General features: G+C 35.4%; 1 protein-coding gene across 1 annotated transcript; it reads left to right on the forward strand.

Annotated features, from left to right (window-relative positions):
- The first annotated feature begins 521 nt into the window (after positions 1–521).
- On the forward strand, positions 522–17,181 carry LOC101135308 (dynein light chain 1, cytoplasmic-like). Its single transcript, XM_004045673.1, has 2 exons — positions 522–538; positions 16,887–17,181. Exons 1-2 carry the CDS (start codon positions 522–524, stop codon positions 17,179–17,181), a joined length of 312 nt encoding a protein of 103 aa, XP_004045721.1.
- Positions 17,182–18,139: the final 958 nt, after the last annotated feature.

The following is an 18,139-nucleotide window of genomic DNA, read 5'->3' on the forward strand; positions in this document are numbered from 1 at the left end:
TATTCAATTAGATATGCTGTTGTAAAAAGAAAGGGCTTTACTCAGGAAACTGTTCCCTAGATAGTAAATGTATTGTGCTCAGTGTCAGTTTCACAGTTGTTTAGGTAGTGAACTACAGAGATAAGTTTGAATACATTTTGAGGATTTAATTTCATTCAGAATAGGTATGATTCTGATAATGAAAGAAAACATTATGTCAGATTAACCTTCCATCAATACCAAGATAAGCTATAATTATAATGATGATACCTTCTTAAAGACATTGGAGAACAACAGAAGCAGGCAGAAACTGGAGAGGAGATCACTCCTGCAAGAGGGAAAGATCACTGAGTAAGATGTACACTTAACCAGGTTGTCTCTTGAGAGTACTCCTCAGTAATCAGTTTTCAGTAATTTTATGCCTCAGTGTCAGGATGCTCAGTAAATAGATGGACCCACACATCTAGAACTTTGGAAGATGTCCAGACCAAACAAAATAGTTCCATGGCATAATTCTATAGGTGATCATTGAAGACGGTAGCATGAATGAGCTTTCCAGGTAAAGTTTGCTAAGTGAACATAAAGGACAATATAGAATAGAGAGCTAGTGTTTGTTATAATAATAAAACACAGAGAAGTAGTATTCAATTTTGTGAATTACAGGGAAAACCAGGGAGAAAATGATGTTTATAGTGTGCTACTAAGATCATAGAAAACAATTTCAAGAGAAAGCAGTAATAAATAAATAACAATTAAACAAGGAAAATGCTTAACAAACCAATAATTAATGACTTAATGGAGAAGCATCAGAGAATTGAGGTCACAGTGCAAAGCCACCAACCTAGAAGCTAGAGACAGGTGAACAAAGATGAGCATACTTGCCGTCAGATTACTTGGGCCAGAAGCTGCTGGAGCCATATGCTGATAAGAATACTCAAATGATAATTTTGATGAATTGCTGGAAGCTAAGTGTGGACTAGCTTGAGAGTGAGAAACTCCTAGTCACCCAGTCATAGGGTTGGGGTGGTAGGAGCATACTTTTGTGAGTTTTACCTCTAAGAAAAACATCAGGTTCTCATGGTGAAGATCAAAGAAAAATACCCTTATATTTTTGGCAGGACAGGGAAAAAAGTAACCCTTTTGAAACACAGCTAAATCATTTTCTCCATAATGAAGACAGCACTGCAAGGAAAACTATTTTCCCAGAAACTTATCTGACCTGGGGGGAGGACAATTAACAAACTCCAGTCCCTAAATCCTCCCAGCCTTTCTTCTTTCTTTCTACTGAGAGATAGAAAAAGGCAAAAAATAAAAATAAAAAGTTGTGAAGGTCACAGTCCAACAACTCAGTCCCAGTAAAATACTAAGATTTAATCACAAGATTATTAAACACTTTTTTTCCCCACACCTTACCATCACATCAACAGGAAACCAATAAAATCACAATGAATTACAGTTGTAAAAGCTGAAACTTCCATCTATTTATTTGCCAGTCTTATGATCTTTAGAATCATAAGGATCTTTCTTAAGAAAGATTATAAGACTGACAAAACAGACTCTGTGTGGCAATAAGATACCAACTTCCAACCTTGGAAACCTTTCCAACTTTCCAAAGTTGGGGGTGGGTGTGCAGGGAGGAGGAGGGGCCAATAACAAGAACACTAAAGGACACTGAAGCCTCTAGCACTAGTACCAATAGAATACAGCAAACATTATACACAGACTACCTTCTAGCAAGATTATCATAAAAGCCATACTAAAGGACATTTTCTGAAACTGATACATCTTGTATGGCTTTCAACAAAAAATTACAAGGCATATTAAAGGCAAGAGAAAATACAAAAATCAAGCATAAACTCAGATTTGATATGGACTTTAGAATTGTCATATAAGGAATCTAAAATTACTATAATTAAGAATGCAAACTAAATATAGAATCCTAAGCCCCTCAACTGACTAAATGGACCCACTCTTGGCCAAGGAGACCCCACAGAAACCTATACATCTAAATTCCTGGCCATGATGGGAAGAGAGGTTGGACATACTTTGATATATCCCCTCCATTTTGGAGTTTATGCACAACTTGCCAGCATTAACACTAAAATAAAGATCATAAAACTGACAAAACAGACTTTCTGTGGCAATAAGATACCAGTTTACAACCTGACTCTGGTATAGCATCACATAACAGATAGCAGACCCTGAAGAAGATAAAAACATTTTACCCCAAAACATATTTTTTGACATATTTTGAAATGTTCCTGCAAAGCTGTCTGTTGTGAGGGAAATATATATCTGTAGAGAGAATCTTCATTAATGCAGCCAGGCTTTCTTTTTCTAGTTCTTTCCTGGATCTAAGAGAGATACATCAGAGACCTTTAAGATCTGAAAAGAGATGCTTATGCCTATTCTCTCTGAAGACTGCTACCCGAAGCCTTCCTCTGCATAACAAGAACCTTGGCCTCCACAGCCCTCCTTAACTCAAGCATTCTTTCTACTGACAAGTCTTTAGAAATCTTAACTCTTTCAACCAATTAGCAATCTGAAAATGTTTGAATCCCCCTATGAGTTTTAATTCAGTCTTCCCCCCCACCACTCCTGTCAACTTCAAGATATCCTGCCTCTGTAGGCTGAACCAATGTATATCATATATGTATTAATTTAAGTATTTGCCTATAATTTCTGTCTTCCTAAAGTATATGGAAACAAATGGTAACCTCACTGCCTCAGGCACACTGTCTCAGGACCTCTTGAGACTGTCCTCTGCCATGATTTCTCATATTTGCTCAGAATATAACTCTTTAAATCTTTTACAGGGTTTGGATGTTTATATGTTTTGGCTTTGTCCCCACCCAAATCTTAAATTGTAGCTCCCATAATTCCCACTTGTCTTGGGAGGGACCTGGTAAGAAGTAAATCAATCATGAGGGCAGGTCTTTCCCATGCTGTTTTCATGATAGTGAATAAGTCTCATGAGATCTGATGGTTATATAAAGGGAAGTTCCCCTACACATGATCTCTTTCTTGCCTACAGCCATGGAAGATGTGACCTTACTCCTTATTTGCCTTCCCCCATGATTTTGAGTCCTCTCCAGCAATGTGGAACTGTCAGTCAATTAAACCTCGTTCCTTTATAAATTACCCAGTCTTGGCTGTGTCTTTATTAGCAGTATGAGAACAGACTAATACAGTAACTTGGTACCAGATAGTAGGGAGCTGCTGTAAAGATACCTGAAAATGTGGAGATGAATTTGGAACTGGGTAACAGTCAGAAGTTAGAGCAGTTTGGAGGGCTCAGAAGAAGACAGAAAAATGTGGGAAAGTTTGGAACTTCCTAAAGACTTGTAGGACTCAGAAGACAAGAAGATGTGGGAAAGTTTGGAACTTCCTAGAGACTTGTTGAATGGCTTTAACCAAAATGCTGATAGTGATATGGACAATAAGGTCCTGGCTGAGCTGGTGTCAGATGGAGATGAGAAACTTGTTGGAAACTGAAGTAAAGGTCACTCTTGCCATACAAACAGACACGACATTTTGCCCCTTATCTAGAGATCTGTGGAACTTTGAACTTAAGAGAGATGATTTAGGGTATCTGGTGGAAGAAATGTTTAAGCAGCAAAGCATTCAAAAGGCGACAAAGCATTAAAGTTAAAAAAATTGCAGCCTGACAATGCAGTAGTAAATAAAAAATGATTTTCCAGGGAGAAATTCAAGCTGGCTACAGAAATTTGCATAAGTAACAAGGAGCCAAATGCTAATTGCCAAGACAATGGGAAAAATGTGTCCAGGGCATGGCAGAGAACTTCGCAACAGCCCCTCCATTCATAGGCCCAGAGGCCTAGGAGGGAAAAATGGTTTCTTGGGATGGGCCCAGGGCCCTCCTGCTCTGTGCGGCCTAGGGACTTGGTGCCCTGCTTCCCAGCCTTGACTGAAAGAGACCAATGTACAGCTCAGGTCGTTGATTCAGAGGGTGCAAGCCCCAAGCCTTAGCAGCTAACACATGGCATTGGGTCTGCTGGTACACAGAAGTCAAGAATTGGGATTTCAGAACCTCTGCCTAGATTTCAGAGAATGTATGGAAATGCCTGGATGTACAGACAGAGGTGTGCTGCAGGTGCAGATCCCTCCTGGAAAACCTCTGCTAGGTTAGTGCCGAAGGGATGCAAACCCCCACACAGAGTCCCCACTGGGGCACTACTTAGTGGAGCTCTGGGAGGAGGGCTGCCGTCCTCTAGACCCCAGGATGATAGATCCACCAACAGCTTGCACCATGTTCCTGGAAAAGCTGCAGGCACTCAATGCCAGCCCATGAAAGTAGCCAGGAGCAGAGCTGTACCATGCAAAGTCACATGGGCAGAGCTGCCCAAGGCCATGGGAGCCAACCTACGTCTTGCATCAGTGTGACCTGGATGTGGGACCTAGAGTCAAAGAAGATCATTTCAGAGCTTTAATATTTGACTGCCCTGTTGAATTTTTGAGCTTGCATAGGGCTTGTAGCCCCTTTGTTTAGGCCAATTTATCCCATTTAGAATGGGTGTGTTTACCCAATGCTTATACCCCCATTGTATGTAGGAAGTGACTAACTTTTGACATTACAGGCTCATAGGCAGAAGGGTCTTGCCTTGTCTCAGATGAGACTTTGGACTGTTGGCTTTTGAATTAATGCTGAAATGAGTTAAGACTTCTGGGGACTGTTGGGAAGGCATAATTGGTTTTATAATGTGAAAAGGACATTAGATTTGGAAGGCGCCAGGGGCAGAATGATATGGCTTGGCTGTGTTCCCACCCAAATTTCTAATTGTACCTTCCATAATTCCCACGTATTGTAGAAGGGAGCTGGTGGGATTAATTGAATCATGGAGATAGGTCTTTCCCATGCTGTTCTCATGATAGTGAATAAGTCTTAAAAGATCTGATGGTTTTACAAAGAGGAGTTCCCCTGCCCATGCTCTCTTTCTTGCTTGCCAGCATGTAAGATGTTACTTTGCTCCTCCTTTGCCTTCCATTACGATTGTGAGGCCTCCCCAGCCAAGTGGAACCGTGAGTCAATTAAATCTCTTTCCTTTATAAACTACTCAGTCTCAGGTATGTCTTTATCAGCAGTGTGAGAACAGACTGATACAGTTTTCATCAATGATGTATGGGCTCTAATGAGAAAAGTGGACAAGATATAAGAAGGTATGGGTAATGTAAGCAGAGAAATAGAAACATTGGGAAATTGTCAAAAGGAAATGCCAAAAATCAAAAGCATAGTAACAGAAATGTAAAATGACTTTTGATGGGTTTATAAGTAGACTGGGCACATCTGAGAAAAAGAGTCAATGAGCTTGAAATTATGTCAATAGAAACTTTTCAAACTGAAATGAACAGAAAAAAAATTTAATGACATAATAGAATATCCCAGCACTGTAGGATAATTACAAATGATTAATATATGTGTAATTGAAATACTAGGGAAGAAAGAGAGAAAAGGAGCACAAGAAATGTTTGAAATAGTAATAACTGATAATTTTTTTAAATTATTGACAGATACTAAAACACAGACCCAGAAAACACTAAGCAAATAAAGACCAAAAAATATACACCTTGGCATTCATATAAAGAAAAAGAAACAAGATAGACAGAAGAGAGGAAAACCACCTTCAAGGAACAAGGATAAGAACTACATCAAACTTCTCTTTGGAAACAATAGAAGCAAGAAAAAAGTAGAGTGAAGTATTCACATGCTGAAAAAAAAATTCCAACTAAGAATAATTTATCCACCAAAATGATCATTCAAAAGTGAAGCAGAAATAAATACTTTCTCAGAAAATCAAAAACTGAGGAAACATTTTTTACTAGCAGTTTTAGTAAAAACTACCTGAAAGAAACTTTACAAGAAGTTCTTCAGAAAGAAGGAAAATTATATACAAAATTGGAGCTCCATAAAGAAAGAGCATCTGAGAAGCAATGAATATCGGTAAAATAAAATTTTGTTTTCCTATGTTTAATGAGAAATTGTCAAAAGGAATAGATCTAGCTAGTTATGTAATAGATCTGTAAATAGTTATTATTATAGTTATTATATAAAATAGATCTATAATAATTATTATTATGATCTATTATTAATAGATCATATTAATATAATATAATTATTATATTATATATATTATATATTATATAATTATATATATTATATATAATATAATATAATTATTATTATAGATCTAATAGATGTATAAATAATTATCATTACAGATCTAATAAATCTATAATAGATGTATAATTGTTATCTAATAGATAACTATTTGTTCAAAGTTGTAATGTTATACAAATAAGTAAATAAGTGGCATCAATATTATAAGAGAGGTGCTGCATAGGTAGCTAGTCAGACATGAAGAGGACAGGAGAGGGCCTCCTCTACCAGCAGGAATGTCAGGTGACCATCAGATGATGGTCAGGCACTTAACTGTCTCTCTTAAATAATAATTGGCAATAGCCTGTGCCAGAGAAAGGCACCAATAGCTAGAAAAACCTGAAACTGTTGATCAGCTTCACAATAAGATCTCAGGAGCTGGGCAAGTGGTCTCAAGCATGCATGCTAGGAGGCAAAATGGCAGAGTTTAACTGGTATATGACTTTATAGGAACACTTGACTGGTAAGGGAAGAATGCCTCAAGTGAGCATGCATACAACTGCAGTAAATACACTGCACATGCAGTCCCCTCCAAGTGCTGGCAGGCCACTGGGCATTCGGACAGCCCACCCAAAGGGAAGAATCAGGGGAGAAGAGACCCAAGACCACAGAAGCATGCCAACATATAAAATTCTAAGTCAAAGGTCAAACCACACACTTGATTTCTCAAGTCACATGCTCTCTTCCAAGTGTACTTTACTTCTTTTCATTTCTGCTCTAAAGCTTTTTAATAAAATGTCACTCCTGCTCGAAAACGTGCCTGGGTCTCCCCTTCTGCCCTATGCCTCCTAGTCCAATTCTTTCATCTGAGTGAGCAGCAAGAATTGAGGTTGCTGCATATGTGTACAGACTTGCCACCACTAACAACAGTAGGGAGAAATTAGGACTAACTACTCTGTTAGAAATTACTTACACTACTCAAAAAAAGTATAGGGTTACTTGAAAATGAATTCAGATGGTTGTAAAATGTACATTTCAAAATCTAGGGCAATCACTAAAACATTTTTTAAGGAAATAAAATTTATTTTACTGAGGGGAGACAAAATTGAATAATGTAAGATTCTCAATAAAACCAGAAAAATAAGAAAAATGTGAGAACTGAAAAAGACAAAGAAAAATGCACAAAATAAATAGTTACAAATACAGTAGATATAATTTCAGCTATATAAAAAAGCACTTTAAAAAGTGGTTGATAAGCACTTTTTGAGTGGCCTAAATGTACCAATTAAATAACAGTGAATATCAGAATATATTTAAAAAAACCTATGCATTGTCTACAAAATTTCCCTTTAGATATAAAGAAACAGGCTAAAGGTAAAGGAATGGAAACATATATTATGCTAATTCTAAGTGAAAGAAAGCTGGAGTAGCTATATTAATTTCAGACAAAATAAACTTCAGAGCAAATAAAATAGACAAGAATAAAGAGGGTCATTACATAATGTTACAGAGGTTAATTTTCCAAAAGTACAAAACAAAATTTACTGTATATGCCCCTAACAACACAGTGCCAAAATATATGATGCAAAACTGATAGAAGTATAAGAAGAAATAGACAAATTCACTATTGCAGATGAAGAATTCAATCCTCTCTTTCAGTAATGGCCAGATAAAGCAGGCAGAAAATTAGTAGGACACAGTTGAATGGAACACAATCATCAATCAAATATATCTAATTGATAGAATGGAATATTTTAACCAACACAACATGATGCCTTCTTAGCTCACATGGACCCTCCACCAACATAACCCACATTCTGGGCCCTAAAACACACTCTAAAGAAAAATTGAAGAATAATACTCATAGAATATATCTTCACAGACTACAAGGAATTAAACAAGAAGTCAATAACAGAAATAGGGCTGAAAATTTTAAAAACAGAGATTAGACAACATACTTCTAGTAAAACATGGGTCAAAAAAGAAGTTTCAAGAGAAATTAACAAGTATTTTGTACTAAAAGTCAATAAAAATACAAAATTGGTGGGATAAAGTAAAAGCAGTGCTTAGAGAGAAATGTATAGAATAGAATACTATAAATAAAAATCGCAGTTGAAAAATGGGTAAAAGATCACAGTAAACACCTCACTAAATAAGATAAGGCAAACTGCAACAAGAATATGCAAAGATACTTGATATCATTTGCAATTAGGGAATTTTGAGCTAAAACAGTGATGAGATGCCACTATAGACTTCTTAGAATGGCTGAGATTCAAAACATTAACAATACCAAATGCTGATGAGAATGTGGAAGAACAGTAACTCTTACTTATTGCTGATAGGAATGTGAAATTGTGCAGCCATTTTGGAAGATAATTTGACTGTTTCTTACAAAGAAGGAAAATAGGTTTACCATATGATGTAGCTCTCCTAGGTATTTATCTAATTGAGTTAAAAACTATGATCACACAAAAACATGCAGAGGAAAGTTTAGCTTTATTCATACTCACAATCAAATTGGAAACAACTAGAATGTTTTTAACAGGCGAAAGGATAAACAAACTGTGTTACATCATCCAATGGATTCAGTGATTTAAAAAATGAACTATCAAGCAATGAAAAGATATGGAGGAAACTCAAATGCATAATGCCAAGATAAGAAAGCTGGTCTGAAAAGGCTACATATTGTGTGATTTCAATTGTATGACATTCTGCAAAAAGCAAAATTATAGAGGCTGTAAGATATCAATGATTGAAGGTGTTCATGGACAGAAGAATGAAAATGTGAAGCATGGGGAGATTTAGGATGATCAAACTCTTCTGTATGATACTGTAATGGTAAATACATGACATTATACGTTTTTGAAAATTTAGAATTTTATAAGATAAACTGTAATATTTGCAAATTTTAAAAATCATTCAGGAAGTCAGGGTATCCCAGAAAATAATTCTGGTGGTGACAAAAAAACTCCAACTGTATAATAAATGTATAAAATCATTTTCCTAATTCAGGCAAGGGAAAATTTAATATAAATAATATATAATTAAATGGAGTAGCCTCTCTGTCAAACTCAGAGCAGGCTTGTGGTGTAAGTAGTTTAAAGTAGCCCAAATGCAATTTGAGCATGACTTCTGATGGTATGTGGGTGAAGCGTCCTTGTCACTATTCCTCAAACTGCAAACCACTGCACTTCGTGATCTTGAGTCAGAATATTTTAGCTAAATTATATAAAACAGAGTTGAGTTAAATTAATCTCTTGTACATTTAAAGAGGTCCTGATAAAGTATCTGCCTCAAAGAGCTCTATGAGGATTAAATGATATTTATAAACAGGTGTTATAAGAAGTTACCAGAATCTTAGTGTTTATTCTGATCATTGTGTGGCAAGACAGCTCTTGGGTTTTCTACCATCTGAAGACTTATTTTATTTTATTTCATTTTTTAAAAATTCTGTTAGGCATGAACGTAGCTACAGGGTCAAATTTTTCCAAAGCCCATGCTTCTTTCTTTTCCCTTTCCCATCGCCATTCCCCAGCATTATCCCAAATTTAAAAAGAGAACTATATTCATTGGTAAGAGGGTAGAAATTATATACATAGGAATGAAGGCAAATGAGTGGTTGTAGTTTTTAGGCAGTTGCTAGTTGTGGCTCTCTGGGAGAGTCGTAGTTTACCTGATAAAGATGGATTCAGGCAAGCAGCATTCTCTTAAAAAGACCAGCCACATGTGTGTGTTTTTGTGAATGTCTCACCAAATTGAAGAATTTCTTTTAATCACAAGTAAATATTAAATACTAATAAGAGACAAAAATTCTAGAAGTATTAGAGACAAAATAATAAAACTGTGATGTCGATTAATGGTATAATCTACTAATGAATAAAAGATTAGTCTGAAAGGCTATTGTTAGGTATTTTAATCTTTCTTTGATTAAAAATACGTTGCGAAACATATTGGCTTATGAATTTTTTCTCTGTCAGTAGTTCTTTTGTATAACTTAGTAAAAGCAGCATTGATTCTTTTACATCATTCACTTATAAATTGAACCACCTTAGAATTACAACTTATTTCTCTTATGAATTAAATTTAGCGATTAGAATTATAGAATGAAGTCCCGTCAGGTCATGGGTTCCTGTGCTTTCCAAATATTAATACTTAACTATTTTGTAGATTGAAATATAAATATTGTCTACAACTTATAGAGGGCTTAGATATTTTAAAATGTCTTTTTTTACTGATTTAGTAATACTTCGATAATAAATGATGCTATCTCATCTCTAAATCTGAAAACTGTGACACCTGTGAAATGATTTGGGCCACTTTTTCCCTTGAGTTTGAAAAATTCTTAGAATCATCACATAGAGATTTTTATTGCTTATGAATAAAATTCTTTTTTAGCTTGTTCCTCATACTTATTTTTTACTTCATTACAGCTGCTTTCTAAAAAAACACTTTAGGATATTCACAAGGCATAAACATAATTTTTAAAACTTGATTTTCTGAATTGAAAATTATTGAAACAAAAAATAAAACAAGATGATAATTGTTTTCCTCCTCAGGCAAAAGCAGTCTGAAAGATAGTCATTGCATTTGGGGCTTTTTAAACTAAAAGAACACACATATTCTTATTTATAAAATGAAACTATATAAAACATCTCACTTCCTGAAACCGTTTTTACACTGGATTTAGCCAAACTACAGAAATGTCAAGAATTCATTATATGTTTTTTAAAGGGTCATCTCTTTTGTCCTATTTTGCAACTGTCTAAAATATTATCTCTAAAGGTATGCATTACAAGTAAGACTATTATCTCAGGCCTAAGTTTCAAGTCAAAATGATATTTTTAGCACAATAGTGAAATGTATTTTAACTCATATTCTTCTATTCCAGGCCAGCTGGCATATGTGAGGGAAAAGCTAAAAACATAAATCTATCATTTGCAATTGGTATAATCACCATCCTTGGCATAGGAAAGTCTTCATTAAACATGTTTATAGAATTATCCTTTCATACACCTTAAATTAATTGCCTTCCATTGAGATTTAAAACTAAATATGGAGAGATTGCCCTGGTCTTTTCATCCCAAGTCATATTTTAAGAAAATATCTTGTTTCTTTATGTCTGGCTGAATTTTAGATCTGTTTTCTGTTCAAAAGAAGTTTCATGATCACTTTTATATATGAAACCATTTTTCACCAGGCCACATTAGAAAGGAGGGTATAAACACATTTCCATTAAAAGTAATAAACTATACTTTCTTGTTTTCATATATATTCAGTATTAAAGGAATTATACTTTAATTCCAACCCCGATTATACTTTAATTCCAGCCTCCAACAAAGTTTCACATAGGATTTTTTTTTTCTGTTAATACAAAGATATGCTACATCTAATACCAAATGGAGACCTTTTCTTCTTCAACTCCAGTTACCTTTGGGAATATCTATGGAGCCCTTTGCTCCCTGGGAATCTATTTTATTCATCAATTTAATTTAGTCAACAAATATTTATTGAGTACTTACTCTGTGTCAGAACTTTTTATATTATATGTAACACTGAATGAAACAGACAGAAATCCCTGATTTCTTATATTCTAGTGCATCTTATATTATAGTAGAAAATAAACATTTGCAAATAAACAAGTTTTACTTATAAGATAAACACCCACACATAGGCTATTAGCAACTATGAAGAAAAGCAAAGTATAAAATAGGAAAGAGAATCAGTTCGTAGGAAAAAAAAACTACCTTTTTCATCTTTTTTGGGTGTCAAAAGTCGTAATATTGACTTTCTTAATTATTAATTGCATAGTAATGGGGACATAACATTAATTGGTAGTTACCAGGCAGTTGCTCATTGTGTTTCTCTTAAATAGTCATGACTTACCTGGTAAAGATGGATTGTGCCACTAGGTTCTAAATTCCAAAATATGGAAACTTTTTTTCTGTTTTATTCACCACAATATTTCTAGCATACATACAATTATGCTGGCCATATCTTAAATATAGAATAGGCATATAGGTTGAGTGAATGAACTAATGCAAAGGATGAAAACTACAAAAACTGAAATTTTGTCTTGTTCTATAGATTCTTTCTCTATCTATTCTGGTATATCTATCACCAGAAATATTCTGGTGTAGTTATCGCCACAGACTTCATCTGGTAGCACCGTCACCACTATTTTGTAAATGAAATTGACTCTTCACAGTACCAAAGCATGATTATATTTTCTGGAATCAATTATTCAGAATACTATAAAATATTATTACGGATACAGAGAAATAGCCATGTGTATTAGTCCGTTTTCATGCTGCTGATAAAGACATATGCAAGACTGGGCAATTTACAATAGAAAGAGATTTAATTGGACTTACAGTTCCATGTGTCTGGGGAAGCCTCACAATCATGGTGAAAGGCAAGGAGGGGCAAGTTCCATCTTACATGGATGGCAGGAAGCAGAGAGAATAAGGAAGATGCAAAAGCAGAAACCCCTGATAAAACCATCAGATCTCATGAGACATATTCACTACCAGGAGAAGAGTGTGAGGAAAACCGCCCTCATGATTCAGTTATCTCCCACCAGTTCCCTCCCACCATATGTGGGAATTATGGGAGTACAATTCAGGATGAGATTTGGGTGGGGACACAGCCAAACCATATCAGGACTCCTGTCTGTTTTAAACTCAGCCACAAGGACAGGTGGAGTTGCCGCTTAAATATCAGGGACAATGCCAAGGGCTTTATCTCTATTTCTTACAATAATAGTATAAACTAAGTCATAATAGTCATTATGTCTTGGATTCAGAAGAAAGTCTGAGATCTTAGCAAGTCACGTAGATGGAAATCATAGCAATCCCTACATTATTATCATTTCAATAAAGAGCTTGTTACAGTGCTTATTCATACAGTAAGTGTTGAATCAATGTTACCTACTTATCTATATAATTTCTGTATATTTATAACCACCTTTCTCTATATTAATTAGATATAAAATCATAGATGCTTAACTCTGTCCCCATATTGAAGGTGAAGAAAATAAAGCTCAATACCATTAACAAATTCAGCTAGGTCAGTATCAGAACTAAACAATTAACCAAGATTAGTGATTTCATACACCACAGCCAGTCCAGCTGGACAAATAGGATCTGAATATGGATAGAATAGCAACTGGTAATAATAGGCAAAATTCAGCCGAAGACAACTAGTGAGCATTTTAACAGATGAGTAGGGAACACTGACATAGGACCAATAAGCTTCAAAAATCCAGACAAGTGAATAGTGTCAGTGGGCCCAACAGAAGGCGTCAAGATTCCAGTGATGGGACAGGATTTTGAGGGTACATTTTTAAGGTTTTAAGAAATACTGGTAAGGACAGGGTAAGATTCAAATCTTAGAGGAAGCAATAAGTGTCCCAAGTAAAGGAGATTATCAAGACAAGAGCTGACAAAAAGTAGCTAACTAGTATAAAGCCAACAAAAGAAATGTTGAGGCAAAGACTTTGTTTTAAGAATGATGGACTTGTGTATTCAGGTGGTCAGACAAAGCAGACTTATTTGCAAAGTGACTGGACACTGTAATTGCTTAGCTCCTGAAATTGAAATGTTTTGACTTCACAAAATATAGGGGCAAAGTTAAGACAGATACATTGTAAATTTATGTTTGCCCATGGTATAATTTAAGGAATGCGAGGACTTAAAGTCCAATAAAACCCTATGACTCTTTTATTTACTTGCCAATTTTTAAAACCATTTGAGTCTTAATGGTTTAATATAGATTGATGGAATTTTACTGAGGGAGGAAAATGTACTCATGGAATGTGATTCTAAGATTTGTAATCCAATAACTTATGGGACTCATTGTCTTAGACTTATTCTACTATCGAAAAGTATGAAAATCCAAATTGTTTTTGCCTTCATTGAAGACAATGCTCAAGGCAAATATTTGTTTCTACCCAGCACTTGATTCTAAATCATACTTGGGTTTCTACCTTTGTAAGCTGGGCCAAATTACATATTATTCTTTAGGGCCTTTCTTGAAGTTTTACCTTAGGATGCTAACTAGAGAGAGACAGACACAGTGGTAGCTTTTTGTGTATTTTCCCTGGGATTATACCGTAATCCTTTTCTTCTAGACCATACAAATTCCACTGATAAATGATGAATAACAGCATATAAGATAGAAATAAGTAGAGAATCTCTAAGCCAGCTTAGGAATTTTGCTGTTGTTGTTGGCCTCCACTCAGTTTTTGCTGATCATTCAGGGGAGAGGTGAATGCTTACATTATTAAGAAAATAATAAAATAATAATAATAAAACCTCAGACCTTATTTTTCCGTAGAAACCACATAGGGGAAAGGGATACCAAATATATATCACACAAGAGAGAGCCAAGAAAAGAAAGTGTATTCATACTCAATTTTTACTTATAATTCTATTATTAGTCTCACTAGAAGCTCAATTGTATGGACCAGTGACCTCATAAAGTATCCCAAGGACTCTATATAAGAGGCTTTGAATATCAGGACTCTTTAAGAGCATTTTTTCTCCTTACTGGTAGAATGTTGAAAACTTGATGTCCCTGCAGGCTAAAAAATGCTACCAGCAGTGTAAAAGCCAAAGAAAAAGAGCCAGAGGCAAATAAGACACAAGTAATTATAGGCCAACTTTCTACCAAAGATTATTCCCAATTGGTCATACAGTTGAGTTCTTCTTAGTTATGTCAGTTAATCAAAGCAGTTAAATGTACTTTCTTTCATGACATCAAAACCAACTCATACATGTGGGACCTATGCATTATTTTGCATCTAATTAATATCTACCATTTAGCATTTTGATTTTACTTTTTAATAAATATAGCAAAAAACTACCTGTAAACATTATAAAATGCTATTTGTTTGCAAAAAAATATGATCTCCTTGAATAGCAGCTGTTAAAACATGGAAAATTACATTGAGTTCATCTCTGGACACTACCTTAAAAGGTCTATGTTCCCATTTGCTAAGATTTAAGGCTTCCCAAAAATTCCTTCCAAGAAATACGCTATAAAAGCATTCTAATACCTAATGATGCCATACCTAATGTTAAGAGTCTTGGCTAGCAGACAGACGAGAAGCTTCAATTCTGCCAAAGAGTGGTTAGGAAGCACATGCTAGGGTCTCATGTCTAGATATTTTTCACTCATATGTTACTCATCATGTCATAGCCAAATAATTCAGTTTGCCAATCCTCCACACCTTATGCCAGATGAGATAGAGAAAAATCATCTGAAATATTCTACTTGATTAATTTTTAAAGTCTGATCCAAAGTTATTAGACTTTGCAGTTTTCTAGGTTTTTATATTTTATTAAATCTTATTGTATACATCTCATTTTATAGAACAGCAACATAAAATACAAGGCAGTGTTTCTCATGAATATCTTTGTGTCTCCCTTTCATGGAGATTTGTGTTGTCTTTGAGGTGGATAGAAACCACACAAATTTATATTCTAGTTTTTGCCCTTGCAGGTAATCTTTTTTAAGAAATATAACTCTCCCGAGTCTGTTTCATGGTCTTTGAAGTAAAAATAATACCATTTCTTAATTCATCAGATTGTTATGAATATATTAGTTAAACATGTAAAGTGCTAAGCACATAAACAGTTTCAATGAAATTAGCTATAGAAATTAATATCAGTTAGCTCAATGTTTTCAACACGACATTAGTCTCTCTCCCAGTTTTGCTGGCTTGTTAAAATGTGACCCCAAATTTATCATTCTCTGTACCTTAATTGTATTCTAAGTATCTGTACTGTTCTTCACCTCAGATCCATTGCCTTTTCAAACAATTTAAAATAGGGGTTAAAAGAAACCATGCTGGGTTTCTTGAAAGATACGTATTCATCCATCTTCTTTCAAAGAATATTTTATAATATTTGTTCATTTCAGTTTCTCAATATGACTTTATAAATGATTTTAAAAAGGACTCTGAACAAATATTTTTAGAAAACATGTTTGAACTTTACAATCTTCATAAATAATTTTTTCCATATTCACAGCAAACTAAACATGCAATAGTCTCCAAAATTTTACTTCAGATGAAAATTCTAATCTGAGCACAGATATTATGTTCAAAATTCATGATCAAGCCTTAATTTATAAGCATAACCCTAACCAACTTTCTCTCTCCCAGAAAATGTTGGGTCCATCCAATTGCTCAGTTTAGGATAATTCTTACTTCTTCCTCTACCATATCCAAATCATTAGCATTTTCATTGCGATTCCTGCTCTGAATAAGTATACATCTTTCCACTTCCACTGTTTTCATTTATCTCAAGCAAACTTTATCTCTTCTTTAGATCGCTTTATTAGTCTAAATTTGGGTTTTCCTATATTGACTCTGGTTTTCCTCCTATTTATTTGCCACACTACAGAAATAGGATTGTTTTCAAAACATACATTCAATCATGTCATTTTAAAAAATTTTTTTTCATCTGCAACAGATTTATTTTTTAAAGGAATGGATTTTGAGAGAAAACAACGTGGGGCAGAAGTATGGAACAGAAAATGAATACAAACGTAGGCTATTCTACTAATTGTTTTATAACCACAACAAAACAGTACAGAGAATGCCCTGTACAAAACACGACAAAGGTTCAAACGAGGTGTTCCCTTAGGAAGCCTGAAAATTTCAGTCTCTGGTATTTGGAATTTAGGCTTCAGTCCTTGTTTTTGGATGGATCACTGGGCGTGTGGCGCCACGGCTTCGGTAGCAAAGGCAGCTCCAGCCGGGCCTGAGCGGTGCTAGCACCTTCCCCAGGAGACCCTTGCAGTTCTCCGTGGTAATCAAGTGCGACCGAAAGGCCGTGATCAAAAATACGGACATGTCGGAAGAGATGCAACAGGACTCAGTGGAGTGCGCTGCTCAGGCGCTGGAGAAATACAACATAGAGGACACTGCGGTTCATATCAAGAAGGAATTTGACAAGAAGTACAATCTCACCTGGAGTTGCATCGTGGGGAGGAGCTTCGGTAGTTACCTGACACATGAAACCAAACACTTCATCTACTTCTACCTGGGCCAAGTGGCCATTCTTCTGTTCAAATCTAGTTAAAATCATGTCATTGAAAAAAAAAAAAAATTCCATTGCTCCCTTTTCCCATTAAAATGAGCTGCAACATTTTTTATATTACCTACATTATTTGAACTCTACCTACCTCCCTATTCTGTCTCTCTGTCTTGGTTCCTGTTTTGATCTAAATATGTCCCCCAAAATTCATACGTTGAAACTTAAATAACAGTGTGATAGTATTAAGAAGTGAGGCATTTAGGAGGTGATTAAGTCATGAAGGCAGAGCTCTCGTGAGATTAGTAATCTTACAAAAGGGCTGAAGGAACTTCTGCTATGTGAGGACACAGAGTTCCTCCCATTCAGAGGAAGCAAAAAAAGCCCTCACCAGACACTGAATGCCAACAGTTTGGTCTTGGACTTTCTTTCCAGAACTGTGAGAATTAAATCTTTATTATTTATCAATTACTCAATGTCAAGTATTTTATTATAGCAGGGTAAATTCAGAATGGACAGACTGAGACAGTGCCCCAGTCATAATGACCATGTTTCAGTCCCTAGTGTACGCCATAACCCTGGCTCCTTGCTGCTGCAATGCATTAACACATGCTGCCTCCTACACTTGAAATACTTTTCCCTTTTTTATATCTAATTCCTACACAAATTTTAGCTTTAAGTTCAAGGGCTAAAGCTTTTACTGATCACACCCACCTGCCATTTAGATCAGACATCTTTTCTTCCCTTTCATGTGTTGGGGGGTGTTGTGGAGGAGACCTGAGATGTGGAGTGATTAATACATTGCGCAGCTCAGGAGACATTATCACTTTCTTTTTGTGGACAAATGTGACAGGTTATATTTTCTAAAGATGACCTTGATAATATCTCCAGTCCTTCATTATGCTTCTTTTGCCACCCCTCCTACCGAGAGGTGGGGACTGCATCTCCACTTCTTATAGCACAGTGAGGTTGTGACTTCTTCAACCAATGAGTATGGTAGCATTGA

This window comes from Gorilla gorilla, chromosome 6 (assembly GCF_029281585.2).
Source record: "Gorilla gorilla gorilla isolate KB3781 chromosome 6, NHGRI_mGorGor1-v2.1_pri, whole genome shotgun sequence".
NCBI lineage: Eukaryota > Metazoa > Chordata > Mammalia > Primates > Hominidae > Gorilla > Gorilla gorilla.